The sequence below is a fragment of the Lissotriton vulgaris genome, chromosome 1_1 (assembly GCF_964263255.1).
Source record: "Lissotriton vulgaris chromosome 1_1, aLisVul1.2, whole genome shotgun sequence".
NCBI classification, from domain to species: Eukaryota; Metazoa; Chordata; class Amphibia; order Caudata; family Salamandridae; genus Lissotriton; species Lissotriton vulgaris.
The window spans coordinates 928,399,620-928,427,566 of record NC_141685.1 but is presented as its reverse complement, the minus strand read 5'-3'; the positions used below and the strand labels follow the sequence as shown (position 1 = coordinate 928,427,566).

Sequence of the window (27,947 nt, the reverse complement as noted above, 5' to 3'; positions counted from 1 at the left end):
AAAATTAAAAACTTTTCGGTTTCATTTGTTAACCCCTTCTGTGCTGCGCCAATTTTGCTGCGGTGCTGAACGTTCCATTGGGCCTATGGAACCATGACGGAGCGGTTCCGTCATAAGCACAGGCCAACTTACGCTCATGACGGAACCGTTCCGCCATGAGCATGGAAGGGGTTAAGGGCAGGCAGTGGTCCCTGGGACAACTGCTTGCTCTTAAGAATATTTACACACCCATTCACAAAGGGGAAGGGGTCCTAGAGGGTGGTAAACTGCGAGTGTTTTGCAACAACAAATCCAGCCGCAAAACAATCTTATATGCCATTTGTACTCGCTATTAGGAAGGGACGCCTTGGCACACCCCTTCCTAATAGCGAGGCACAAACCATATTTTGCAAATCGCTAATAGGTTAGCGACCCGCAAAATATGGTTTGGTCAAGGGGCTGCCCTTTTTTGCGGTCGCAAATGGGCTGAATCCACAGTCGTACATGTGCCCCTAAGCAAATTAAACACTAAAGCTGCATTCATTGTTGAACGATTACCAAATCTGAGGCGCACAAATGAACAGGAACACAAATATAAGAGCGGACAATTTTATCAGAAATCATGTTTATCTACAAAACGTGATGCATTTATTCATTAAGACAGAAATGTTTATGTAGCCATCTCAAATGCCGGTAATGTTCAGAGTGTGATGCCTGTGCGACGCCTGCTTCCCAAGTATTGGTGGTATCAAAGCAGAATGAAATTCGTGGTTTCAAGCCAACAACAAGGGATCAGCACTCACCCTCCATGACATTCAGTGTACTGCTTGCATTTCACCCTGTTGGATCCAGTTCAACAGACTGATACAGCCTTCTACTTTATACAGCAGTGTTTTTTGTAAATCGAAACTTAAGAGCAGCAAGGGTGACAGGTTCTTAGGAAAAACAAGAAGTCAGCCCAATTCTGGCTTGAATTTTCATTGCTTTTTGCAAACTTTGAACTGGAAGACAATCTCCAACCCTAATGAATGACACAAACATAATAATAAATAGGATGGGCAGGGCCAAGGAGGCAGGAAAAAGGTGCTAGATTGAAGAGGGAGAACACATGACACTGCAAAGATACATTCTGTTCACATGGTCCGGATGGCTACTTTTTCCTCTCTGCTCCTTGAAACAGTGTCACACTGCCAATACAAAAAGAGAACGACAGAGTAGAATCTTGTCGCTTTTCCTGCTAAGATGCGTTTCATAAGCCTACACTAATCAACCGTGTTAAGCCTAGTGTTTTAAATCCTACCTCATGCCAATACCCCCCAACCCACCCAGCAACTGCCCAAGAACTTTCTGCCCCAGCGTGCACCCTTCTTCCCCAGGAGCACCAGGCTGAGATTCTTAGATAGGAGAAGACATTTCACCACGGTGGAGACATGGGCTGTGGGTTCTGTAGGTAAGACATGACCACCGCAGAAATAGACAACCTGTATGAGAGAGAACAAGTGAGAAAATAAAGTTTATTTTACACACTGGTCCATTAAAGTCCTACAACACCCTTGAGTTCTGCAATCAGTAATATGCTCTCAGTTAACTGCAACAAAAATAAGATCCTCCAACTTAATTTTATTTTTTTGTAAACAAACTTTATTGGGTTTTACATGCATAGTCATTTGCCACATTTCAACACAAATGTAATTGAATCACGAGGTAATGTCCTCTGTTCATCTCGTGCCACATATATCAGAGAGATGCCCCAACAACGGAAGACATTCTACTCTCGTACCCCTGCAATTTAACAACATACAGGTCTAAACTTCCATAGTGAGACCCAATTAATTCTCAACCTCAATACTCTATGTTACTCTATCCCCGCTTGCCCCCACCCAGCCCTCCCTCCAGGCGTGCCACTTTCCATTGAGTGGCTGCTATGATGCAGCCGGGTATTCTCCCCCCCCCCCCCCCCCCCCACACACACATACCAACCAACAATGTAATCATTTTAAGTCAATACATCAAAGTATAAAGGGTACATAAGCACTTCTTTCCCAAATAGCATCATCAATTAATAGGCAATATTTCATCTGAGGAAATAAACTGTAGCCAGTGTGTGTTAGTAGCTTGCATCCCCACCAAGCAGTCAATTTTGAAACCATTTCATTAATTGCTTTTGGCTTAACTGCCTTCTCCCGTCCCCCCCCCCAAAAAAAACAATGACTTTTAAATGAGGAGGCACTGTTTCAGTTGACGCCATGCTACAACTCGCGTCAGTTTAGCAGTCAGAGTACAGGTTTTCAAGTTTTACATTGCAATGAATGAATTGCATGTTAATTTAATCATCGATGAACTGAAGGAACGGAACACAAACGATTCTTTATTATCCTCCCTGAATATCATCTTAAAGGATATAAACCTGCACTGGTTCCGCCATGTGCCTACTCCAATGAAGAAGTAGGCATTAGAGACACTAATAGCTAAAGAAGACGCTCGGAAGAAAGGATCCCCATCAGTAGTTGGGGGTTGAATCATCAACTCATTCAGTTTTCCTTAATATCCTCAAAAGTATTGACAAATGGTCAATTAAAAGGACACAAAATTGTGTCAGTGATTCTAAACGCATTTAATAGGCTTACCCAGTGTCTAGAGTTTCCTCTAATCTGTTTACTCTTATAAGAAAGCTCATCAATAAAAGATGCACACAATTATGAGGTTTATTTACAGAGAAAGTGAGAACAATTGAACTGCTTTCCTACTGAACTCAATAACCAAATATACCACTCAACAGTTCTCAACCCCAGTGTCATTTATGACGTGTGCGGTCATGAGCAATATAGCGGGTTTAGGTGTGGCTCCACCAGTTACATTTTGCTGGTTTTTAGTTTCACAATTGGAACCTTAACAGTGGCTTTTTCAGTGAGTATATATGTTAATTCCTTATGACCTTAAAAAAAAAACAATAACTTCCCTCTTTAAGCTTTTTCAGTGGATGGGTGTCTAATACAGCAATAATTAATGATTCAGATTTTTTAAATTTATTTTTACACATGACTTTCTTAAACCTGGAGCAAAAGTCAAGTATTTCTTTAATTGAAGCCCAACGTATTTGGAAGCTAATTGGTCCATGGCTGACCTTGCTAAATTGAGTTTTACTTTGGAGTTTGAATGAAAGAAGATCTGCTCGAATGAAGTCTACTGAGTCCCTATTGATAAAATGTATTGATTGCACTGATTACCTAACAAAGAGTCTAACTGCTTCTAAATTAACAATCAAGTGCCTCTGGTGCAAGTGGGGAGTGATACACGGTGGCTCTATTATTATTATTAAGATGCCCAAGCTGCACAACAGTCCTCTAAAAATGCATTGTTTAATATTATCTAATACCCAGGTTCCTAAGTTGTGGGGTTCCCTTGTTTTGAAAACACCTCTAAGAATTCATGGCTTACTCTGCGTGTAGTATTTAAAAATAATTTACAAATAAGAACAGAAACCACTTACATGAAACTGCTCATCATCTGCTTGGTGTCCTCCGAGCTGCGAGAGTTGGCGAAGCTGATGAACGAGCAGTAGACTGCAATCCATGCACACCACTTCAACTGCGGTGGAAAGAAACAGAGGAGGTTTAGAGATTAGTAAAATTGCACCAGAACCAATTCCTGGTGTTGGGAGAAGAGCTTATTTTTCACTCTTAGTGCATTCTATATGCTATAAACAGTGATGGGGACAGGCGATTGTCAGAGTTTTTAGGGATACGAGCAGACAGTGTACTTACTCGTCACTGTGGAGGAAGTCTGAGAACAGGCATAGAAAATAGTAAACATCATATCTGATGCGATAGGATAGAGCTGAGAATCAAGCTATCCAATACTGACTGGGTCATCAAGAGACAGAGATCTGAACAAAGATTCATCGGCAAGACGCCTCAGGGCATTCGTGCGCTTCACACATTTTTTTAATCAAATCAAATCACAATGACTTACTGTTGGGTGGGGGCAGAATCAGGGTATACAGATCTTTCTTGACAGTTAAGACTTTGACATGCAAGATGTCTGTAAACTAAGGGAGTGCCCAGAGTAGTCTTCTGCCCAATCTACTTCCATGTCCATATATATCATGCCTCTTCCTGATGTTCAGTGACCGAGACAGCTAATGTGTCTATATTGTGACCAATCCCTTGTAATGGTAAACGGCTGCTGCTGCCCATCGCTGGACTACCACGTGGACTCGCATATATCCCAGTGCATTTTAAAGGAAGACTACGAGAACAAAGTCTGGACCTGGCACCCAAAATGCAAATGTCCAGGTCTGGGATATAAGAAATTGATAAAAGACACTATGAGATCTCCATGTGGGAGAGGCCCACTGGCATGGGTCCTGGGTCCACAGCAACAGAAACACACAAGCTGTTGTTATAAAGCCCACAGTGGAAGTGCAACTTGAGAAATCCGGTAGAAATTACATGAATGAAACATGTAATCTTCCAAGCACACAAAAGTTGTACAGGCCCAGATAGTGGTTTTTGAGCTTTCTTACAAGAAGCAAGTCAAGCAACAAAAGGGACTCTTTCTACTTTTTGTTGCATGTTAATGAAGCTTAATCCATTGAAAATCGGACTCTAGGCTACATTTTTTTACCATCCCCACTCAGGATATTCAATTTACCATTCATTTGCTTTAAAGGACTGCTGTCATACTCCATTGTGAATCGACTTTCAATCAATTCAACTCTTTTTTAATACTTGTAAGTAAAACAATAAGGGTGTGTGTCTGTTGGGTCGCGATTGTAAAATAGCTGGATCACTTAAACATTTTGTGTCAATCAAAGAAAACTCAGTAACACATGGATTGGGATGCATGGCTTCAAGACAACATGAGAAACGTTTCCCAAGATGCATTACCTTATGACAGACTTCAGAATCAAGAAGACTCTTCGATTAACTTCACCAAAAATCATCAAGCAAGATACAAAAACAGTCTACAGATGATTGCCAGTGGTCTTCCTAAATGCTGCCTTCAATAAAAGTTAACAATATTGCAACAGGTGGCAGATTGATGAATTTTCATTCTGCTTACATTTTGAAAGGCCTGCACCTCCCTGCCAGCTAACCTCAAAATAGCACTCCCAGCACAAAGCTCCCTTCTGTGGTCCTACCCTCATTGCTGTCCTAGAATAAATGCGCCTGATCTTATATGTGATCATGATGCAAGACCTGGAAATGGTCAAGCCTGTGCAGGTATAAGCAGGGCCACTGGAAAAAGGCGATTGTGTGGCTGCAGCATTTCCTACTTTTATAGGAATTTGATGCCCTCGCCACACATATCCATTTTCAGCTGCATATTTTGAAGATTTTAACAGAAATAGGGGTTTTAGATTGAACAATCATAAGTTACTAAAATTGCTGCACAAGGAGTACAGGGTCATGCCACTCACTTTACTGGTTACCTCCAGCTGCTGAATGGCAAAATTAGCCATTTAAAAAAAGTGACGTTGTCCACGTAGAGTAAGCATCTCTGTGTGACAAACTTTGGAGATGGGGGAGTGGTAAGAGAGGCGTTTGAATGCAGAAGCAAAAACCCTAATGTAACGCAAACAGGATAGCTAGAATGGATCCTTCATTGTCATGATTTTTTACTTTACCATTAACACAAATTTATGTTCACATCACAAACAAAAAGCTGCAGTTATCTCAACTGAGCACACAGACTTTAGGAGAATCAAAATATGCTTTCTCTCTTTTTAAGATGCAAAGTCTTGTATCTAAAAGCACCTCCTAAAGAGACCATATTAAAGCTCATCATTTGGTGCTTGACTGCTGTGTAACTCCAGTAGCCACAGTAAAAAGTCGCAACCTGGACGAACCTCCAACTACGATTTTTGGGCCTTCAAGCTGTTCATCCAGGGATCTAATCATCTGTGATTATTATATGCAAATTCTCATGGTATTGAGGCACTCCTTGTGAAAAGTACTTGAGAACACAGAAACCAGGTACTTCATTGAAACCCACATCATGAGCACCTTCATCTTCCTAGCAGACCTTGACTTTCCCCTAGAAAACCACACTGACCCAAAATCTTTGGTCGGTCTAGAAAACCTCAGAAATCTTGGTCTCACTCAGCAGGATACTGAATGCACCCACACCATCGGGCACCTATTGGACCCGAAACCTATTGGACAGCAACATATTGGTCGACAAGCCAGCAACTATGACCTGGAGAGACCATGCACTTGTCGGTTTCAGCATACCCATCAAGCACCAACACAGACCTACATTCACTAGAACCCCCCTGACGCAGCTGGAAAAGCATCTTAAGAGAGGAGTGGGCTTCCACCCTCTCTGAGCACCAGCCCGAGCAGCCAAGCAACTTGCTGAAAGCCATCAAGAACCTCAACAGCTGGATCACCACAGGCGACCACAGGCCAGCTGGTACACAGAGGAACCAAGGCACGTTAAACGCCACTGTAAACAACTGGAGCGCAATGGAGGACAGGTCAAGACACAGCAGATAAAGGCATCTTCAAATTAGCCCTAGGACGTTACTAGCAGCAGATAAGGAATACCAATCACAAAGCTCTTGCAAATCGCATTGACGCTAGCACTACAACAACAACAAGGAAATCTTTTCCATCTAAGATTTCACTGTACCTCCTGCTGCCTTCAGCAACATCTCGCCTTAAGACCTTTGAAGCAAGCTTTTGGAATTCTGACGTAACAAAATCAACTCCAGCTACAGCACTTCGACTGGACCCAGTCACCATTGCAACTCAACTTTCCATCACAGTCTATGAATGAACCCTGACCTCGGTACCAGCCTTCACCACCGTCGAAATTGCTGCTACCATGAAGACCGTCCACTTGGAGGCTCCATCTGACCCTTGCTCCCATCACACCTTCAATAAAGGGCTCCTACTGATCAGCGAAACACTAACAGCCATTTTAAATACTTGCATCGACTACCACATTCCTGGACACCTGGAAACATGCCACCAGCATGTACCTGCTAAAGAAACTATCCGTTGACCCAGCCAAGCTTTCCAACTACAGAGCCATCTCCCTACTACCATACCTGACAAAGGAAACTAATCAAGTGATACCCAACAGACTACCTCAGCAACCAGCAGATGACATCACTTGACAGAGCAGACACAGCATATCTCATTCTCCTGGCCATCTCTACAGCATTTGGCAAGGTCTACCATCCCAAACCTCATCATGTGTCTGTATGAGATTGGCATCAAAGGACCCGCTCTCTGCTGGATCTGCTCCTCTTTAAACAATAGAACACAAGCTGTCAGTCTGGCTCCTTACTCCTAGGAAGCACGCAAACTCATCTGCGGAGTGCTTCAAGGTTCATCGCTCCAAACCACCCTCTTCAACACATACATGACCCCTCTAGCCAACATCATCCACGCACAGAACGTCAACATCCTCTCCTACACTGAAAACACGCAACTCATACTCTCCCTCTTGGACAAGACCCCCACTACATTTCACACAGTTCAAAAGGATAAGACGGAGCCCTTCATTGATCACAAATCCCTGACACAGTCCCTCGCCACTCTACTGCTCAGCAGCCAAGAAAAGTAATTCTATTCTATTTTATTTTGTCTTTGGGTTTAGTGAGAAGGCTTTGGCGTGATGAGGCTTTTACCTTTTTGTCCATTCAGCGCCTAAAGCTGGGCTGGGTGGGGGTGCTAGGTCTACTGCTGTGCTACCCAGAGGGAATTAGTGGGCCTGGCCTTGCAGATACCAAAGAATCATTTATATCCAGGGCAGATGATGAAGCCTTGAGTCCTCCAAGTGGGCAATTTCTCCTGCTGGCAGTTCAAAAATGTAACCCACCTTGAAGAAATGAAGGCGCATGTTTGGGCCATGAGCTGCAACAGCCAGAAAAAAGATGATTTCTGGGTATTTCTCATTGCAATGGTCAAAGTTTTTAAGTTAGGCAGGGCACGTGTCCAAGGTACAAATCCGACACAGGCTTCACTAGCTCTAGAGCCATATGCAGCTCTCTATGTGCTCATCCCTCCTCTAATCTCCCTCCAAACCTCCACCGACCAAAAAATAAGTAACAAACACACAATGGAACCTTTGTGAGTATCAGGAGAATCAAGGCCAGCTCTGTCCTAGCTCTCTTTTTCAGAAAGACTATACAGCACAGTTGTTGGAGTGTTCAAATCTGCCTCCAGGGCCCTATTTGTGGAGTTCCAGAGATTTCTCAAGATGCTGTAATTCATTATGCTTATGCACACCCACCCCCACTAGTCATATGCTTTGCGGATATAAAGAAAAATTATCCAGACTCATATATATGTAACATTTCCAAAAATATAACTGCTAATTATTCTAGAAGCAGGTCTGTAAAAATGGTAAACTGAATGAAAACTAATAAGCCAAAAAATGAACAAAACAAATATAAAATGTGGCTTTTATTTAGACCTAAGAAAAAAAAAAAAAAAAAAGAAGAAGAAGAAGAAGAAGAAGAAGAAGAAGAAGAAGAATCACACTTATTCAGATTTAAAAAAAAATCTAAAATCACACTATATTGACACAGCAATGGTAGCCTGTTTCTAAACACTCTCAAATTAATAAGATTGGAGAAATGGGGCAAACAGAAACCATTATTAGCTCAGAATGACATAGTTTGGCCAAATAACTAAAAGGATTTAGAACATTTCTCACCGAGTCGCAACCTATCAATCACTTATGCACTGATAAAAAGTGGGCTTGTAAATTCTGGTCCTTTGCGAACCTTGGTTCTAAGTGCTGTGGTGATTATTGTGCCCAACAATTTTCCCCTGGCGGATTTCAGTGGGTCCATTCTGCCAAACTTTATTTTGTGAAAAACGTGATGTAGATTCTGGTAGTAAGCATATCAGGCCAACTGCACGAGCCAGTCTGTAACAACATCGAGGCTGCTGTAGAGAATGCATGCATGGTGCACTTTGACATCCCACCTCTTGCTAAGAAATATTAGGGATTACCCCAAGCCAGAAACACCACAGAAGCTCACACGGCTGAGAGTTTGTCTTGGAAGAAAAGACCAGCCACATGAAACTACCACAGATAACTACTCAGCATAAACATTTTCCTCCACACTTAAAGCAGACCTGATTAATTTTTGAGAGGAAACTGAAGGGGTAATGTGTCTTGGGGGCCTAGAGGTATTACAGGGATGCAGAATAAGCGCTATGCTAGCTGGATCCCCTAAAAGCACTGTTCAGGGACAATTTTCACAGCTTTGGTAAATGTTATTGTATATAATCTGCTATACACATAGAGAAGAGTAGGAAAGCATGTATCCCGCCAAATGGACACTGGTGTAAGCGCAAAAGCTGGTCAGGGTGGGGTATTTCCCATGCCGCTAGCTTTCCAAATGTCCCCTTTCACACCTTGCCACACATACTGATAAGCCCACCTCCATGACCATACGCTATAGTTCTTACCTTCAGCATTAGCCCACACATACTGAAGATCATTCCCAAGAGGTTCATGTAGTCAGGAGTTGGATCCTCCAGGGTTGGGTTGGTCTCCGTCGTGGGTGGTTTGTAGCTGTGAAAAAAAACAAGATAGTGAGATTGCTATCGACTGAGGCTATGAGACCTTAAACAGTGAGTAGGCCTAAGTTCACTAAATAGTAGAAATCACTGAATCTTATTTTATAAGGATATAAATACAGTGAGTGGCTTCAAGGCACATATTAACTGAACTGGAAAAGCAGGCTAGGGCAGACAGAAAGAAAGAATAGGGACCACTCTCAAAAAGTCTCACGTTTTTGGACGTTTCTACGCCTTAGATGAGATTCTTACTTCTTCACTTGCCCATCCTGAATGGATCCTGCCTATGCTCTGCACGTCCATCTGTTCTGACTGAGGCTTTTGTCCCAGGTCATAGTGCACGTAGAAGTTACAGGACAGTATATCACGAGGAGGCCAGTAATGCACCACTTGTGTCCCAAGACCTCCTGTCTACTGCACTAACTGGATAACCAAGTTACCCTCTTGGTGTCTTTGATGCACCAAGAATAGTGAGGTCAAGCACACATTGCTTAATCCACGACATGGTAGTATACAAATTCAAGAAAAGCAAGGAACCCATCACCTATTTGTAAAGTGCATATTCACCTTTCGGGGCATCATGATGATGACAAGGAGATGTTTATTGTTGGCCAACTCAATGGTGCTCATTGCATCCACGTTAAAGGATGAAATGCTGAGAGAATCTGCTGGGATCTGAACCAGTGGCCATCTCTGGAGCATACACATTAGTCCACTGAGCCACCAGACCCAACAACCAGGACATGAGCAGATTTTACAGAGAATTGTGTAGGGTGCCTTTACATCCAGGGGCGTGCTATTTAACACAATCAGCTTCTAGCAACTGTTAATCTCTTAAGGAGCCAGTGACTACTCTACTACTTTTGGGATCATTTGCAGCACCCCATTGCCATAACAACCTAGTAATAAACGTAAATTCCATGTAGGAGAGCTCCTTTGTTCCATGTTTTTCTGGTACTTGCAGTTCTGACCCATTAAAAGCAAAAACTGGACCTCAAGGGCCAGAATGCAAAAGATGAGAAAAAAAAATGTTTGAACTAATCATATATGTATTTGAAAACTTGGGAGCTCTGCTGCTGATGAACATCACCAAAATTGTGGCACACTTTTAGTGGATCGTGTATCAAGAGGGAGAGAGAGAGAGGTTATGCTCTCGCAGCTGCGCGCTGCCAATATGATCGTGTATCAAGAGGGAGAGAGAGGGGCAAGGGGTAGGTCCTATAGGGAAGAGAAAGGTAGGACCACTGGGGTTAGGAGACCTGTAGGGAGAAAAGAGTGGTAGCGCTTACCCATAGTAGTGATGGTTGTTCAGCATACTCACAGGATTTCTGGCCAATGTCTGCTTTGGACCTGTTGTGCCTCCTTCGCAGAACCGGTAAGTAATGGCCTGTGCTGCAGGGTTATATACTGTGGTTGATTGGTTGAGCGAGGGCACCTGTGTAACAGAGGGAATGGTGGAAAGACTCGAGCTGCCGAGTCACGATCGCGCCCAAGTGTGCGCGGGGTGCTGCGCGCATGCTCGCGGAGTTGTGGACAGGGTCCGCGTATGCGCGGCGAGACTGTCTCGTAAGGTGCATGCGCGATGGTGTTAGAGCTGCCGCGCGTGCGCATTGTGGGAGATCCTGCCTGGAGGTCAGGTCGGCAGAGTGCGCATGCGCTAAGAGTTAGCGCGAGTTGTTGTGCGAGTTCGGCACCTGCTATATTCTATTTATTGCGAGGGAGTATGGGCACGTGAAATAATGGGCACTATGAATGTTAGAAGTGGCGCTGGTCAAGAGCCTGTCATTGGGTAATTGTGAACCACAATAATAAACTACACTTGTGAACAAGGGGGGTAGGAGGGAAATACGTCCCATTACTCAGAACTAAAGGGCTCAAAACAAGGGGGTGACATTGTTAACAGGGGTATTTATCAGTCTCTAGGGAGTAGGTTAACAGGTTAACCCCTGGGTTACAGGATTGTCAGGGAATTCCAGGGGATGGCATTGTTCAGGCCATGTGTGGCAGTTGAAAGGCGGTATATCCATCGCTGCTCTTTGCTAAGGAGTTTCTTGTCATTGTTGATGGGGCTTTCAGGGATTTGTTCAATGACTGTCCACCTGAAGTCATTGGGTGTATGGTGGTGGGTGATAAAGTGGTTGGTCAACCTACTGATGTTCTTTATGCATCGTATAGTGCTACGATGCTCGGTTATTCTGGTTTTGATTTTGCGTGTTGTCATCTCCACATACATGAGGCCACACGTGCATGTGAGCAAGTAAATCACGTTACGTGAATTGCACTTGGTGTGGTTCCGTTGAGACCAGATCTTGTTGGGTTCGAGGTTCAAAGTTTTGGTGTGAGTTGTGAGGTGGCATACACTGCAGTCGTTGCAGGGGTAGTGTCCTGTGATTTTTGGTAGGCCCCATGCATTGAGTATTGTGTTTTCAGGTGGTTTTGGCGGTAGTTTCGGTCGGGTGCTTACCAGTTGGTCTCTCAGATTGTGGCACCTCTTATATGCGAACCTGGGTGCTTCCCATTTCCTCTGTCCGGAATTGATGATTCTCCAATGTTTTTTAATGATTTTTGCAACCTCATTGGAGGCTGTGTTGTAGGTTGTGACGCAAGTTATTGGTTGCTCCTCGTCCTCCTTAGTGAACTCACAGATTGTAAGTACACTGGGTTAATCTTCACAGGGAAATCACCAAGAAAAAAGGGTTGAACGGAGGCAAGGCAGAACAGGTTTTTTTTAGCTGAGAAAGGACATTCATTCCACACCCTGTGACCCTTATACCATCTATACACTGTTGAAAGGTAATCTATCGGATACACCCTGTGTGCCATTCTTCAATGGAAGCCTACCTCCTTGTGCTCCTACTGCCTTACTACGCCTACACATCTGTACTGATGCTTTCAGATATGCATGTTTGCCCTCTGGCCATGTATCCTTTTTGTGGTCTAGCTTGACAGAACCGCAGTCTCTAGACAATTATGTGAGGAACACTAGAGAGGACCCTTGGCTCGGCCTACACATTGGGAACCAGGAGTACGCTTTGATTGGGCAGACGTTGTGTGCTGTCACAAAGAAAGCACTTGCCCTCCACTTAGGTGTGATAATTTTATTTATCTAGGTGCCTCAGCTTGAAGCTTTAGGGATACAGGACATTGTAACGTTATTAAAGTGTCCTAGATAAGAGGAAAATGTATGATGTTTTTCCTCTGTCAGCAGCACAGATTGGAGTAGGGCTCTCATTACCATACATGGATGTTTAGGTCTGGCTCGAAAGTTCAACTGTCACTGGCCTTATAACCATAACCAATATTATTCTACAGTGTTTTGCTTCCACACAAATACATATCCATTCTCATGCTATTTTCTTGTAATGCTTAACTTTACCATACAACTTTCCTTTAAAGCTAGACATAATGGCATTGCCAAAAAGGTGTATACTTTGGGCGTCCCTACCATGTGACCCCTACCATACCTTGTGTGTACCTACCAAGAATACCGGACTATATACTCAGTGCTTGCTCACGCTGCGGTCCTTCCAATGCACACTACAACCTTGTGCTCACTAACCCTTTCTATAACCCAAGTGACGAGTTGTATAACACGTGTCCCCCTGCTCCTGGCATCCTTCCTTGTTGCTCTTTCCTGTACTTTTCACACCCACTTTGTATACTGCATACCGATCCTACAGACAATTTCAACACCTCATGTGCGATTGTGCATTGCGAATTATCCTATATCCTTTCCAATATATTTGTGTACTGTCCTTAAACGCTTGAATCAGCTGTTACATTTGTCGTCCACCTGTAAATCTAGGCTTTTTATAGGGAACTGTTATTGGGCTGCATTACTTTTCAGGCACGGGTTGGCGCAGCCCCTGCTTTCATTTCTTCGGAAATCAAAGTCTATGCCCCTGTCAGGGAGCTGCGCTCTTCCTCCCAATATCTATTGGCAGTTCCCAGCTTTAGGCGTAAAAATTGGGGGGGCACGATATTTTCCACACTTGCCCCCGCTTTCTGGAACTCTCTTCCTGCCCATCTCAGATCTTCCACTCAATATTTACATTTCCGAAAGGCGTTAAAAACTTTTTTCTTTGCACAAGCCTTTCCACTGTAATTGTTTTGTTCTGCTTCTCCCCTCTCTTTGTTCTCTGGGTTCTGCACACTACAGCGCCATGAAACCGCCAGGTGAACGAGCGCTCTATAAATGTTTTAAACTCAAACTCAAATTGTTATTTGATTGGAATACTATGGAGGACAACCTGTCCGGTCACTATTTAGGCAGTTTACTGTTGGCAGCCAGCTTGAGAAGTGAGTGGAACTATGGGCATGTTCTCGCCAGGCGTTGAATTTAGAGGAATTACTTTGTGATATTCCTTTTTAAAGTTAGGCCAAAACTGTTCACAGATCTCCCAAGTAGGGGGTAGTGAAGTGCGACCAACTGGAGAGAAGGGGTTCGAGGCTGCCAGTTCTTCCCTCCTGAATTAACCCACAGGGGAACTAGAACTAGGCTTTATTATGGGCACTGACATCTCTCTGAAGAGAGTGACATAAACATACTCTAAAGATCTGAACACAGATTATTATTTTTTTAAGTGTGCAAGGCTTTCTCTCCCGCATACGCCAAAAGGTTTCTATCAATGTATGCAGCCCACAGAACATAACATCAATAAATATTGCATTTGATGTGTGCTGCACACTCTCTTTAGGCCTCTGGGGCTTACATATTGTGTGTGTGCCTCAGCCCTATTGATTGAGACCCGTTCTCTGTGGACGTGTCTCAGAGACCTAACGTCTTTTGTCAGTGGATGATATGAAATGCTTGAGTACTATTCATTATAACTCAACCGCCATATAAATGCTTACGTTTTATTGTAATTGCATTTATAAAGTGCTTACTACCCCTGAAAAGGCTTTGAATCACATTTTCGGCAAGTAGCACGCTATTCCAGAACCCAAAAAGGATTAGTGGTGAATTAGTATAGGGAAATATGAAATTAATTTGAGCGATGGACATGTTAGTTTGTTATCTGAATTGAAAAAAGATAGTGGAGGGATAGAAGAAGGAAGGGCTTACATTTAGATAGTGCCTGCTACACCTGATGGGGGTGTTGAAGTGCTTTTCAGGGGGTAGCTCGCTACTACGGAACACAAACAGGATTAGTGGGGAAATTAGTATAGGGGAATATGAAATTAATTTGAGTGGAGGACATGCATGTTGTTATTTGTATTGAAAAAGGATAGTGGAGGGATAGAAGAGGGAAAGGTTTGCATTTATATTGTGCTTGCTGCCCCTGATGAGGTGTCAAAGCGCTTTTCGGCAGGTAGCTTGAGCAGTCTGGTAGGCTGGACCTTAAATCCAATACAAATATTTATGGTTGTATATTTTGATGCAGTAGTATTAATTGGGTAACACAGAAATACCACTCACTGTTCATGCACAACTATTCTACAATATTCAGTGTACAACTAATAGTTCATTGATCTTTCCACGGTGAACAAAATCTACCTGCAGGGATATCCACCGTAACTTATAAACACAATTAAGCAATCAAAGCATAATGCATTAAATTCAATACTTTCTGAATAAAATAAAAATCTTCAACTGCTGGCTTTCTTGCTCTGCCAATACGGCAGAATGTGGGTTATCAGATACCTGCCTGCTATTACGACAGCTTAGTGCCAGTTCCCGATTTTTAGTTCACAAAGAAGTGCTTAGTGGGGTTGTACTTTTGAATCAGAACTGAAATAGAAAAATGAAAACAAAGACTATTGAAATAAATGCCCACCAAATGAATAGCTATTTCCCAAAGTGAAAGTAAAGTATTTTATTAGACAATAGCGCTTAACAGATTTGGTTAGCATAACTAGGCGGTACAAACAAGAGTGTCTGTCACGTTGCAGTAAAGGGCATGTTAATTTGTTGTGCACGAGCTACGCTTCTTCATGTGTTGTTTCTGTCAGTTTAAGAACCCAAGTAGCATGAAACCTGAGAATTGTGGCGAGAGATCCCATTCAAGTCAAGGGACGTATTAAGCCTCTTAGGACAATGAAAATGATTAGGTACGCGAGAAAGATACCACTGCTGTCTACCTGCATAAACTAGCCAGCAAGCTCTAATTTAATGTATCCGTAACGCTAGCACTTTTTTTCCACAATGTGTCGGTAAAACAAGGCACTTTTGTCCAGAAGCTTTTCGGCTACCGTCGAAAACATGATAAGTGACAGGTCGTCACTCTACTTTCCATCCATGCTAAAGGCTTATATGCTTACCTCCGTTCTGCTTTGCTATACTAATACCATTTCGTGCTCGGGTCCTTTCGACTATGCCATTCATGACCATTCTCCAGGCATCTACCCTTAGTTCCCACAGATGCCAAACTACGTATGCCTGCCCTACAGTTCTGAGGAACAACCAGCCCACCTGGGTATCCCAGAATTACTTTTTCCATGTACCATTTTAACTCACCGTAGGATCTTGTTGGCCCTCCGCGGATCGGACGAGTTATTGACGGCCATAGCTACAGCAGAAATGAAGGAAGAGCCAAGAACGCCCAGAACAGCTGGTCCGCGGTTCTAGCTGAGCCGGCGAAAACTTCCGCTTCCGGGTGAGGAGCACAAAGTGCAGAACTACTGCGCGCGAGAACATTTTACCAGGAGGGAAAGGGAGACCTAGTTTGAACGATTAATAAGCATAAAAACCTACTCGTGCGAACATTATTAAATGTTGTCAATCCCATCTCAGAAACGAACCCTTTTCATTTTGAACTGCAGAAACGTGGGCGACCGTACCATAATATGTTTTGAAACATGGCGCTCGCTGCCACTGTTCTGGTTACTCGGTGCTACAGTTTAAATTAGTTTACTTAGTTTTACCAAACGCAATAGTATCCTATTCATCAACATAGAAAGGCTAAACGGCAAAGTAGTCCCCATTGGAATCGAACCTCTCAGATCTCAAAAGTGGGAGTTTAATATAGGTCACGCATGTCCTCTTTCTGTTCCAACGCTTGACGGAAGCTAGAGGCTGCGCCGACACAATTCAGGAAACAAATAACGGCCATGTGTTTAGTGTTGCTGTTGATAAAGGATTAGAGCCGGTAGGTGAAAATACGTGTATAAAAGTATCAGCATTGATTTGAAACGTGACGTCTAGCCCTCTATTTGCTATACGAGTCGTTTAGACATAATTTAGACAGCTTTCATACATTTTAAGTGATTTTGTCTTGTGTTCGCCCATTAGGTTTTTGGTTCAAAAGGGAAAATACCATATTTCTCTACTTTTCCACATTTTTTAATTGGCTTACAAATACAAGCCTGGCCAGTAAAATAACAGCCGGGTGGCAGCCTTAGTTCTGTGACATGCTCCCCCAGCTGCAAAGGTCCCACGTTTCGCACAAGTGATTTTTTTAGCCCATTATTGTTTTTTAGGTCTCGCACTTGTGTCTTCTATCACTGTGAATGCTCCTGCTTCACCAGGCACACACACCATCAGTCGTAAGTGCACGCTTTCACAGGCACTCACACCACCAGCCGTCAGTGCACGCTTCCACCGGGCACACACACCACCAGCCGTCAGTGCACGCTTCCACCAGGCACACACACCACCAGCCGTCAGTGCATGCTTCCACCAGGCACACACACCACCAGCCGTCAGTGCGCACTTTCACCGGGGACACACACACCACCAGCCGTTAGTGCACACTTTCACCAGACACACGCACAACCAGCCATCACACACTACCTGCCGTTGGTGCATGCTTCCACCAGGCACACACCATCAGCCGTCAGTGCACGCTTTCACCAGGCACACACACACCACCAGCCGTTAGTGCACACCTTCACCGGGGACACACACCACCAGCCGTCAGTGCACACTTTCACCAGGCACACACACCACCAGCCAGTGCACACTTTCACCAGGCACACACACCACCAGCCGTCGGTGCACGCTTTCACCAGGCACATACACCACCTGCTGTCAGTGCACACTTCCACCAGGCACATACACCACCTGCTGTCAGTGTACGCTTCCACCAGGCACACTCACCACCAGCCATTAGTGCACGCTTCCACCAGGCACACACACCACCAGCCGTCAGTTCACGCTTCCACCAGGCACACACACCGCCAGCCATCAGTGTTCACCTGTGGTGCAATCCTTTTCTTATGCTTTCAGTCAAGTTTCTGTTTCTAGCACATCCTGGTGCCCTTCACTTCTGGCTTAATCTCTTTCCTTCTACTTCCAAGTAAACGTCCGCTTCCAGCCTGCTGGGTGACAATTTACTTCTAATGTAACTTTTACTTTCTACTTCCCGGCAAGCATTTGCTTTCAGCCAGGAATAGATATCTATATACTAGGTGAACGTTTGCACCCTTCCTTTTCAAGGTGACAAAGTCACCTTTACTTTAACTTATTCTTGGCCACTGGCTCTGCCTTGGAGTGTTTCCCTCTGGTTCAGAGATGCCATTGCAGTTACCTGCTAGTACACCTTCTGTTCTCACGTTCATTTTCTGTAGACTCTGTTGGCTCTTGGCTGCAGGCCCATCCCACGCAGTGCTCCAGAAACTTAAACCAAGCAGGACCACCTTGTAAGTCCCATATGCCCCTGCAGGATTCCATGGTTTACACAATATGTGGACTGTGTTTAGAACATCAAACCCTAATTTCAATATGGACACAGTTAATCAAGTGTTTGAGACTTGAGCCTTGCGTTTTAGACACAACATGGAAGTGTTTTTTAGTTTGAAGACTACCAGACTGTGCAGTTCTCTGGTTTGCTAACGACTTCTTAGAGACATTCATAAAGCTTCCCTGGGAATGCATTCCGCCGTGGTTTACCATTGGCTCTGTTGATTTGTAATTCACATTTGCTTACTTTCTATTTGTTGGCTATTTTGTTTTAGGCTATCAAGCTTTAGTTTGTCCCTCATGTGGAACGTACCCTTTTTAGGTCTCGCCTAGCGAATGCAACGCATGCGTTGCTTCACTTGGCGAGACTCTATTGTTGTCGCTTTGGTGCTGGAAGTGAGATAAACCATGTGCGCGCACAGACAGTCAATGTGCGCGCGCATGGCGTCTTCCTTCAGCTCCCACTGCGCACTCACATGCAACTCGGAGCACAGCAACACCATTAACCAGCCTGCTATAAAGCAACTCGGAGCACAGCAACACCATTAACCAGCCTGCTATAAATATAAACACTTTAGCGCCTTTTAAAAGTGCCTTGATGTGGTGACTGGCTTTAAACAGGCTTTCTTTGGGAACAACTAGATGTGAGAGAATCCAGGAAACAAGAGCTGTTTAAAGAGAGGAATAAACACATGCCTCCAAAGGGCGCAGGGCGTATAAATCACAATAGCCACACAGGGGGGCCCCAGGCCGAGCAGCGCCACACAGGATCCCAGACACAGAAAGATTATAGACTGCAGACTTTGGTGCTGGAAACCAGGGTTCAAGCCTCGTTTATAGGGAAATATTTCTGTGCATGCATGACATGCCCTTCAGCTCTAAAGGCAATTGACATGCTTGTTAATGCGCTTTAATACTTGAATGTATGAATTAAAGGTCAGAAAGGGTACTAGCGAGAATGAGCAAGGAAGTGTACCTTTAGATTAATAACTGTATTAGTAAATATTTATTTGGAGAAGAGACTTTTTCAAGGTATTATTGGAACCTGTTTTGTCCTATTGACAAATACGGGTACGATTGTGTGATTTTGCAATAGTATGCACTGGATATGTGTATCTGTCTCAGCGGCCATTACAAACTCATTTTAAGAGCAGTGCCTAAGCGTTTCATTGTGCATCTCTTGTCACCACAACGTCCATGCTATCCTCGCACACAAGATAGTTGGGCATAGAAACAGAATGTACGTTGATCACTCAGCACTTTGGAAGAAATCAAGATTCCACTCACCTGGTGTACTTACAGTAAATCTAAAGTCTATCGTAATGCTCTGAAGACTGCCTTCTGTGTAACAGACCATTTTCCGCTGAGTCACAAGACAGGAATTGCAGTGTTATGTTGTTTCCAAACTGGAATGGCTTCCTGTATATTCTCTGCTGCAGAAGAGTACTCCAATCCATCATAGCAAAATATTTTCTAGTGGATCACTTCCTGTTTCCTTTACCTTCCAACTTCGTTTTTTCCTAATTAAGGAGTCTGAACATGCCATTCCTTTTTTTAATGTAGCGCTAAGCATCGCAGTTGTGTGGCTTCTAAGCGCTCTAAAGAGTGTTACATTTGCCCAATTTATGGTGCTTAAGTACCCACTTCGGAAGCATGTATAGTCAGCTGCGATGGCTCACATCAGTACATAATAAAAATAACAAGCATTTGCAATGCAATAGGTCTCGCATTATTAAAGTTTGAGCTATTGGTGTTGCATTATTTAGCAATGCCAATAGCTCAAACTTTAATAATGCGAGACCTATTGCATTGCAAATGCTTGTTACTGTATTCTTCCACAAGTGCTCACTTTCTGTAAGCAGACTTTAAATCTTGTTCTTCTCTTGTCACATTTGCTGTGCCTACAAAGGCAGTGGTCAAATGTGAGGCTGTGTCTTCTGATGGAGCTTAACCTTCACTTTTCTATCTCTGACTTCAAAGTGAGACAATCTTCCTGTGAAAGAAAAATCTTTTTCTTCCAGCACACAACATTTAAATGTCTGTAAATGAACTGTGCATATCTTTCAGAATATATCAGAATTAGGAAAGCACAAATTAAGCTTTTTTTTGTAATTCTGAAGTGGGGTGGAAACACATTTTTTTTTCCAATTAAAATAAATCAATACACTAGGTCATGAGATTTCCATACATTGTTATTGTTTGTGTGCTGTATACATTTATCAGTAAAACTATATGTCTCTGAAAATGTAATGGCCATTTCAATTGAATATGTGTTATCTCTAATGGCATTGCGCTAGCACACCATGCATACTCCACTCTACACACCCCACTCAACAACACCCTACTCTATGCCACTCCACAACATTCCACTCCAAGACACTCCACTCTACACCATGTCACTGCACTAGGCGCCACGCTGTGACACAACACTCTGACGTGCCCCTCTAAGATACTCTGACATGCCACTGAACTCTACGCCACTCCGTGACATTCTACTCCACTGTACGCATCTCCCTTTACGCCACTCCAATCTGACACACTGCTCAACACAGTTCCCCACTTTGCTCCACTTCAACCTGTGCTCTCCCACTCTGCGCCTCCCACCCCTCCACTCTGCAACCCCCCCTCCACTCTGCATCCACTGCATTCTGCTCCCCTACCTGCACCCCACCCCCATTCATCATCCCTATTGCATCATGGTCTACACCACTGTAGACAGACAGCTTTCACTTATTTAGCATGGTGTGCTAAAATTCTGCCTCTCAGTTTACAGCCATTGTATCTTTTTAAGGGAGCTTCCTCATTCATTCATATTCTTTCCTGACTTGTACTATTGTTTACAGGCATAACTATTTGGTTCTTATTAACTTGATGAATGTTTAACATTTTCATGAAAATGACAACTTTGAGTCTAGCAACACATACAAATAAGATTTTGTAATTATTTTGTTTCTTTGCAAGAATTTATATTCATGTATTTACCACACACAATAAACATTTAGGTCTTCAATATCCTGTGCGAAAGCAGTTCTCTCTCCCGCTCCTTGACGTTTAGGGGGTTATCTCTAGAAAGGTTGACCTTCAGAGCCAATAGAATGTAGGAATATTCGTAACTTCTTACTGGTGTCAAATGTTCCTCCTCAAAGACAACAAAAGAATAACATTCTCCTTGTTCTCAGTATTCATCCATATTTATATTGTTTGGTGTACAAATTAAGTAGCAACACATGCATTGCCACATTTATTTAACCACTTGAATTTGATGTATTCCTTGTCCTATATTAACACGTTTCTTCATCGATTTTCTTTCCCATCTCACTGCTGAATTCCAACTAAACTAAACTTCACAATAGAAGTCTAGTTCTGTTGCCAGCCACTGATTACCTGCATTACTTAGTTCCATTTCTGACCATAGAACACATGCACCACCCCTCAGCATAGTTCTTGCATTGTCTCCTTAACCACACAAGTAAATCTTTCCCGTACACCACACATACAGGGCTTTTTTAAAGAGAAGCCTGGCATAGTGGGATTTGTTTGGGAAAACGGAACGTTAATGCATTACCCTAGGTCGTGGTGCTTGTTATGCTCTGATGGAGCTCCTTCCTCCCATTTACAGAGAAGGGATAGTGTCCGTGCTTAGCTCAAATGTAGTAGGAATGGTGTTCTGCACATATACTGGGTTTCTCTTTCAGCCAAGCAGATAAAAAGAGGTCTCAGGTTGAATCTGTTTAGAGACAGACTGATCAGCATTTAAAGTAGTTGTTTGTTGGATACTGCTTGATTGAGTAGTTCATTAACCTAATGTTATGCTGTCCAATCACTATCCTTTCACAATGGATAAGCATACTGCAAAAATAAAAGGATCTACCATTATGGGAAAGTATTGAAGTGTTCCTCCAGACTACGTGCGTCTCATACAATGGTGGAAAGCACACATCTTTGTTTAAATACCCCTCACCCACTAAAAGCACCCTTGGTGGCATGCTTCATCATTGGGTTCTTCCAGCCCCGCTGCGGGACGGGGAGTGCTATGACTTACGACTACGTGGGAGCACTGGTTATGAAATAAAATACTATGTGTGGTGTAGAAGTGTGAGTGGAAGTGTCAGAAGTGAGTGAACGGTGAATGGTGAAAAATTAAAAAATACCTGGCTCAGTGGAAAAAATAAATGTTAATGTTCCTTTGAGCTGCTAGCGTTAAAAGTGGGGAATGAGATGGAGATACTATGCTTTAATGAGCAGTGTCTCCTGTGTCGACATGTTTCGAAGCCCTCCCCTGGCTTCTCATCAGGACCTAGAAGAGATCCCTTCTACACTCAAATCAAAACAACTATGTATTTAAGGGTGGATCCCTTTGTTTTTTGACAATATTACTTGAGGAGGACGTATCTACCTCTTCTGCTCTTTTGAGCATTACCTCTTCACTCCCTTCTTGTGTTACTTTGATACTGCAAAAATAAAACATGCATCCACAAACTCAGGTTCTTTCTGGTTTCATTTGTCTAGAAGATCAGGATCTGACATGCCGAGCAACAAGAAAGAATCAAGAGACCAATATTGGAACATCTTGGATTCTTATACAAGAAGAAAAGATCTTTCTACCATTAAAAGGGTTCCATATGAAGATGTGGCATTTTCCCATATATATGTGATGGCGATGATGTAGCCTCACCAGGAGAGCAAAAAGGGAAATCACCAAGACTATGTTTACAGAAATCGAAGGCAGTGCTATTTCAGACACAAGGAATAGCTATAGCTCAGGAATTCTGGAAACCAGGTTCGGTCTCACCGGGACACAGCTACAATGACCAACCCTGGACGAAGGGACCTGGGGCTTAAAAGAGCTCACAGTAATCAAATGGATCAGGTGTGAGCAGGCTAGCAGCAGCCAGCCACAGGTGTGCTGAATTCCTCCACCCATCCTTGGCCTTCAGGGGTGGAGACAAAGCAGTGATTTCTAGGTAATGAGGTTTCAGGAATGAGCAGGCTGGCTTCTATAAAACCCGGCATGGATTGGGACTGGATGTCATTCCGAAATAGTGTCCAAATGGTTGGAAGTCAGTATATGCATGAAGGGGAGGGTCCAGAAGCTTATTAGGACAGTGGAAAGCCCCACAGTTCGCCCCCTGGTTGTGGACACGAGAGCACAGGGAGCAAATCGTGACAAGCCTGTCTTCTTTCTCTTGTTAACATTCCTGTAGGACCTTCAGGATGCTCAAGTAAGAATGTGGATTAGGTCCAACCAAACCTATGAGTCAGCATGTTTCAGACACTCTCTTTGGCTACAGTTGTGGCATCTTCAGAGTCATTGCCACTCAGTTTTTCAGCCATTACAATCAATAGTCTCAGTGACACCAGAAACAGTTTGTACTGCAGTTGTGGCTGAATCCGGGAAATCTGTCCAAATGTCTGACCGTGCATCCAGAAGCCCCTTTTATGGTTACATTAGATGCCATATCCCATGGATGTTGAATACAACATTACATTCATTAATAGTTCAAGACAGATGGTCCTTGATGGACAGTCCCTTTCAAAAGTCCATTTTAAGGGACAAGCCAACGGTCAACCCGATCAGTTAAGCAGACTGTTTACATAATCACACAAGTTGTCTCTGGAGATGTTCTAGCAGGTAAAAGGTTTGACGCTCCATTTGTGGATTAAAAAAATATATATTTTTATTGACTTTTACAACTTTTTAAAATGAAACATTCAACAGCACTCTGCCTTTTTCCATATCATCATCATGCCATTGCTAATTTCTCAGCTGTTTGCACATAAGATAGATTTATACAGTCTGTTCATTATGTCTTCACAGATGGTAAATTTGCATTAATTCCTGAAATATCGACATTTTAGTAAAATCAAACTTGTAACATTGAACTGTACCATCCTGCCACCTGCTATCACCTCTGCCACACACTAACGTGTCCCCCTCTCCCCCACAAATATTTTGCATGATTAAGGTATCCTATCACTCACATGTGTTCTCGTGAGTGGGTCCTATCCAGCTGTCGCTCTTGTTGGGGAAGCTGGGATGCTGGTGTCCTCATCTCGCCCATGGAAGCTGTCTAGTGTGCGTTTCCACTCACCTGCAATGGGTACCTGTGGAGGTTTCTGTTCTCCTCACATCGCATTGCTGATCCCTCAGCCAGTGCCCATTTCTTACGTTCAGTCCTCCTTCTGCTGTGAGGAGGTCCTTCAGTGGATTTCCAATGTAGTGCTATGGCCCTCTGGGCAACTACGAGCCCCAGGTATATAGATCTAGGGGCTGCCTAGCAAGGTGAGGGTTTAGGGCTAATGCGTATCCTGCACTAGTGTAGCTTTCCCATGTCCATGTATCCTGTCGCAAGTTGTAGTTCGTGAGTGAGCCTTCCTCAAAATCCAGCTATCATTGACCAACTTCACACCATTGTATATTGTCGGCATCTTCACTCCAGCGTCTGAGACATGATTTTTCTGTTTGCCTTGTTACCAGACAAGGTAGCGGAGCGCATTGCTGCTTGGAGCGTCTTGCGCGCTCGTTGTTTTATTTATAATTTTGAGCTGTTTTCTTTTGTTTGCGGTCCTCTGGGCTGTTGTTTTTAAAATCCCCCCTTACCTGCACTTTAAACTGTGTCCTCACCGCCGCTTGGCGGGGTCGGTGCCTGGGGTGGGTCGCCATCTTAGAGTGGGGCAGAGGAGCTTCCATCCGCCAGCGCTTGACTGCGCATGAGCCAGCGAGGGAACGCCTACTTAAGGCGAGTCCCAGCTCTTCTCTCCAGACAAGGTAGCGGAGCGCATTGCTGCTTGGAGCGTCTTGCGCGCTCGTTGTTTTATTTATAATTTTAAGCTGTTTTCTTTTGTTTGCGGTCCTCTGGGCTGTTGTTTTTAAAATCCCCCCCTTACCTGCACTTTAAACTGTGTCCTCACCACCGCTTGGCGGGTTCGGTGCCTGGGGTGGGTCGCCATCTTAGAGTGGGGCAGAGGAGCTTCCATCCGCCAGCGCTTGACTGCGCATGAGCCAGCGAGGGAACGCCTACTTAATGCTCCTCCCCTAGCGTAGCGGGATCGCGTAGCAGGCGCGTCCTCGCGTGGCCGGAGTCGTGCCAGAGTCCTGCCCGTCGGCACCCGTCCGCGACAGGACGTGCTGGACGTGGCTGGACCCTGGTACCATTTTGGATGGCGGACTCGTGGGCCACAATGCTGTGTTATTCCAGGGATACGCTACTTGCCATCGACCAGTTACAGGTGCATTGTGGGGCAGCGGGGGTCGATCCTTTGTGCGGTCCTCTTTTTTGTAAATGCGGGTTGTTCACACTCCCCGCCCCCCTGAGAAGGGGATGCAAACAACATGCTACTATGGATATCAGTCTAGAGCCCACTATTAGCATTTGGAATTTAAACGCTAGGTCGCTTGTCAAGCATCATCAAGACATCTTCGAGTTAGTGGGTAACGAGGCGCCAGACATTTTCTGCCTGACGTAGACTTGGCTGCAGGATGCTGATACGGCCGTTGTGAACTTGGCCTTCCCGCCTGATTACTCGGTATTTACTCTCAACCGAGCCTCTAGAGGCGGAGGGATAGCTCTTGCAGTTAAGTCCTGTTACTCTTGTACTTGGCAGAAACAAAGCATCTCTGGGTGTGAAAGTGCATTGTTTAAGGTGGCTATCACGCCTAACTTTGCTCTCTCGGGTTTGTTGATCTACCGTCCTCCAGGGAGTGACGCGGCCTTTAGATCGGCGCTTCCAGATGCTATTAGTGAGTTGGCTGCAGGTTGTTCCAACTTCTCCATTATTGGTGATTTGAACCTGCACTTTGACAATTTAGCTAATCCTACTGTGTCCAGTTTAGTGGCAGATCTTGAGGCGCTACAGCTGGCTCAGCTGGTGTCACAGCCTACCCATATAGGGGGGCATACCCTTGACCCTTTTTCTTTCCAACATTGCCAAAGCCAGCATCTCTAGTCCTACACCGTTGGCCTGGACCAACCATTATTTGGTACGGACCCGGTGCCCTATGCCTGCTCCGCAAGCCAAACCAATGGTGTGCTCTATCCCTAGGCGGCGTTGGAACAAGTTGAAACTTGACGATTTTTTCCATCTCTTGTCGTCCGACCCTCTAGGTGTAATTGAGTCAGCAGATCAAGGCTATGATAGCTTCTGCGACTGGGTAACTAGGGCACTAGACTCCCTTATTCCTATAGTTTTGTGTAAATCTGGGGCTAGGAATACCAGCCCTTGGTACGATGATTCGTTGTGGGCACTTAAGACCATCTGTAGGTGTGCAGAGCGGGTTTGGCGCAAAACGTATAACAACGAGAAAAAAGTTTTGTATTTGGCCACTGTGAAACATTACCATCGGGCAGTTTGCAGAACCCGCGCGGCCTTTTATGCCCTACAATTTCGGACTAGTACGAACCCCTCCAAAACTATTCTTAAGGTGTTGAAAGATCTTACCGCCAAAAGGGTGACTGCGACTTACCAGAGCTCCTTGGAGCACTGTGAAACTTTAGCGGGTTTCTTTTTGGAAAAGGTCAATGCCATCTATCGTGCCTTTCCATCGGTTACGCCGTCCGCTGACATACCTGTTGAGCCTCTGGTCTCGGAGGAGCTACACTCCTTTCCGAGCCTAACACCAGAAAGCCTCAGTAAACTGGCTCAACAAGTGAAGTCAGGGTCCCCGGCTGATCCGCTGTGTCTGGCTTTGTTGGAAACGGGACCCTGGCTGGCCAAGACTCGCGTCGAGGTCAGTCAGGGATCACCATTCCCAAAGTCAGGGCAAGGGAGTCACAAACCAAGGTAACCCCCACTCGCCCTCTAGGTAACGTGGCGCGAGCAGTCAAGGCTAAACTTGGAGGCGATGTAAGTTAAGTATTTGCGCACGCACCCCAGCAACAACAACCAAAGGCCCACCACAAAGGAAAACTCCACACAAGGTTATATAAAAATAGCCTTTGTATTATAATAAATATACATCAGATAAAACACACATCTTGTTACACTGTGCCAACAGGCACAGGCGGAATTTACAAGGGATATTTGTACAGGACAGGGCCACTTGGACCACTGTCAAGGGTATCAGCACTTTTAGAAGCAATGCTTTCAGAAATAGCACTTTAGAAAGTAAAATCAGTGTAGCACACAATATAAACATAGAGCACACAACCAGTAATCACTGGTAACAGGACCTCTCTAGCACCACCTGTACTAGGGAGAAAACAACCACCTACACATCACAATACCTGTAGGGGTGTAAAAACAAAACACATGATGCATTAACATTCAGAGGTGTAGCAAGAACATTGCGCAAAACTTAAATCAGTCACCACCTGTGACAGTCCCTGTGTCCCAATGTCAGGGCCTAAACGTAGCAGTTGCCCACAAAGTGCTGGGCAACTGGTGCAGGGAAAGTTAGGGCAACGTTGGAGCCTCTCTGGGCTCAAGAACCACCACTGTGGCACTGTGGAACCTCTCTGGGCTCCTGGACGAGGGAATGGCACCCTCGGAGCCTCTCTGGCTCGTAAATCACAAATTGCCCCCAGAGCCTGGTGGCTCTAAACCACTATGGCCGTTATGGTGGAGTCCCCTCTCTGGGGACTCAGGAAGACAACTGGCAGCAAGAGCCTCTCTGGGCTCTAACATAAGTGGGGCTGAGAGCCTCACTGGCTCGGGTTGGAGTCCCCCTCTTGGGGACTCGAATTGCCCAGAAATGCCCCCTTTCGCTGGAGTCCCTCTCGGGGGACTCGGGAGATACTGGCCGCCTCAACAACTACAGGCGCGAGGTCGCGCTACGGGGGAGGGGCGGACACCGACAATGT

The 27,947-nt window shown here is 44.4% G+C and overlaps 2 protein-coding genes across 2 annotated transcripts in view; one reads left to right on the top strand and one right to left on the bottom strand.

Moving 5' to 3' along the window:
• Nucleotides 1-574: 574 nt before the first annotated feature.
• Nucleotides 575-16,533, bottom strand: LOC147748191 (PAT complex subunit Asterix). The gene is made up of 4 exons (XM_086959111.1): nt 15,985-16,533; nt 9,417-9,522; nt 3,470-3,567; nt 575-1,460 (listed from the first exon to the last, which is right to left on the bottom strand). Exons 1-4 carry the CDS (start codon nt 16,032-16,034, stop codon nt 1,394-1,396), a joined length of 321 nt encoding a protein of 106 aa, XP_086815237.1. The 5' UTR covers nt 16,035-16,533; the 3' UTR covers nt 575-1,393.
• Nucleotides 16,534-16,549: 16 nt separating this feature from the next.
• Nucleotides 16,550-27,947, top strand: part of LOC147748190 (WD repeat domain-containing protein 83-like) — a 210,993-nt gene continuing 199,595 nt past the window's right edge. Inside the window, exon 1 of the mRNA XM_086959108.1 lies at nt 16,550-16,615. The gene's annotated coding sequence lies outside the window, so the exon portion shown is untranslated. The remainder of the gene's footprint in view (nt 16,616-27,947) is intronic.

Bases quoted from the DNA above. Each gene is read 5' to 3' on its own strand.
- LOC147748191 (XM_086959111.1), bottom strand. From the start codon at position 16,034: ATGGCCGTCAATAACTCGTCCGATCCGCGGAGGGCCAACAAGATCCTA. The intron at 9,523-15,984 runs GTGAGTTAAAAT...TTTTTTTCACAG, and splicing joins AGGGCCAACAAGATCCTACG to CTACAAACCACCCACGACGG. The intron at 3,568-9,416 runs GTAAGAACTATA...TTTCCACCGCAG, and splicing joins TGTGTGGGCTAATGCTGAAG to TTGAAGTGGTGTGCATGGAT.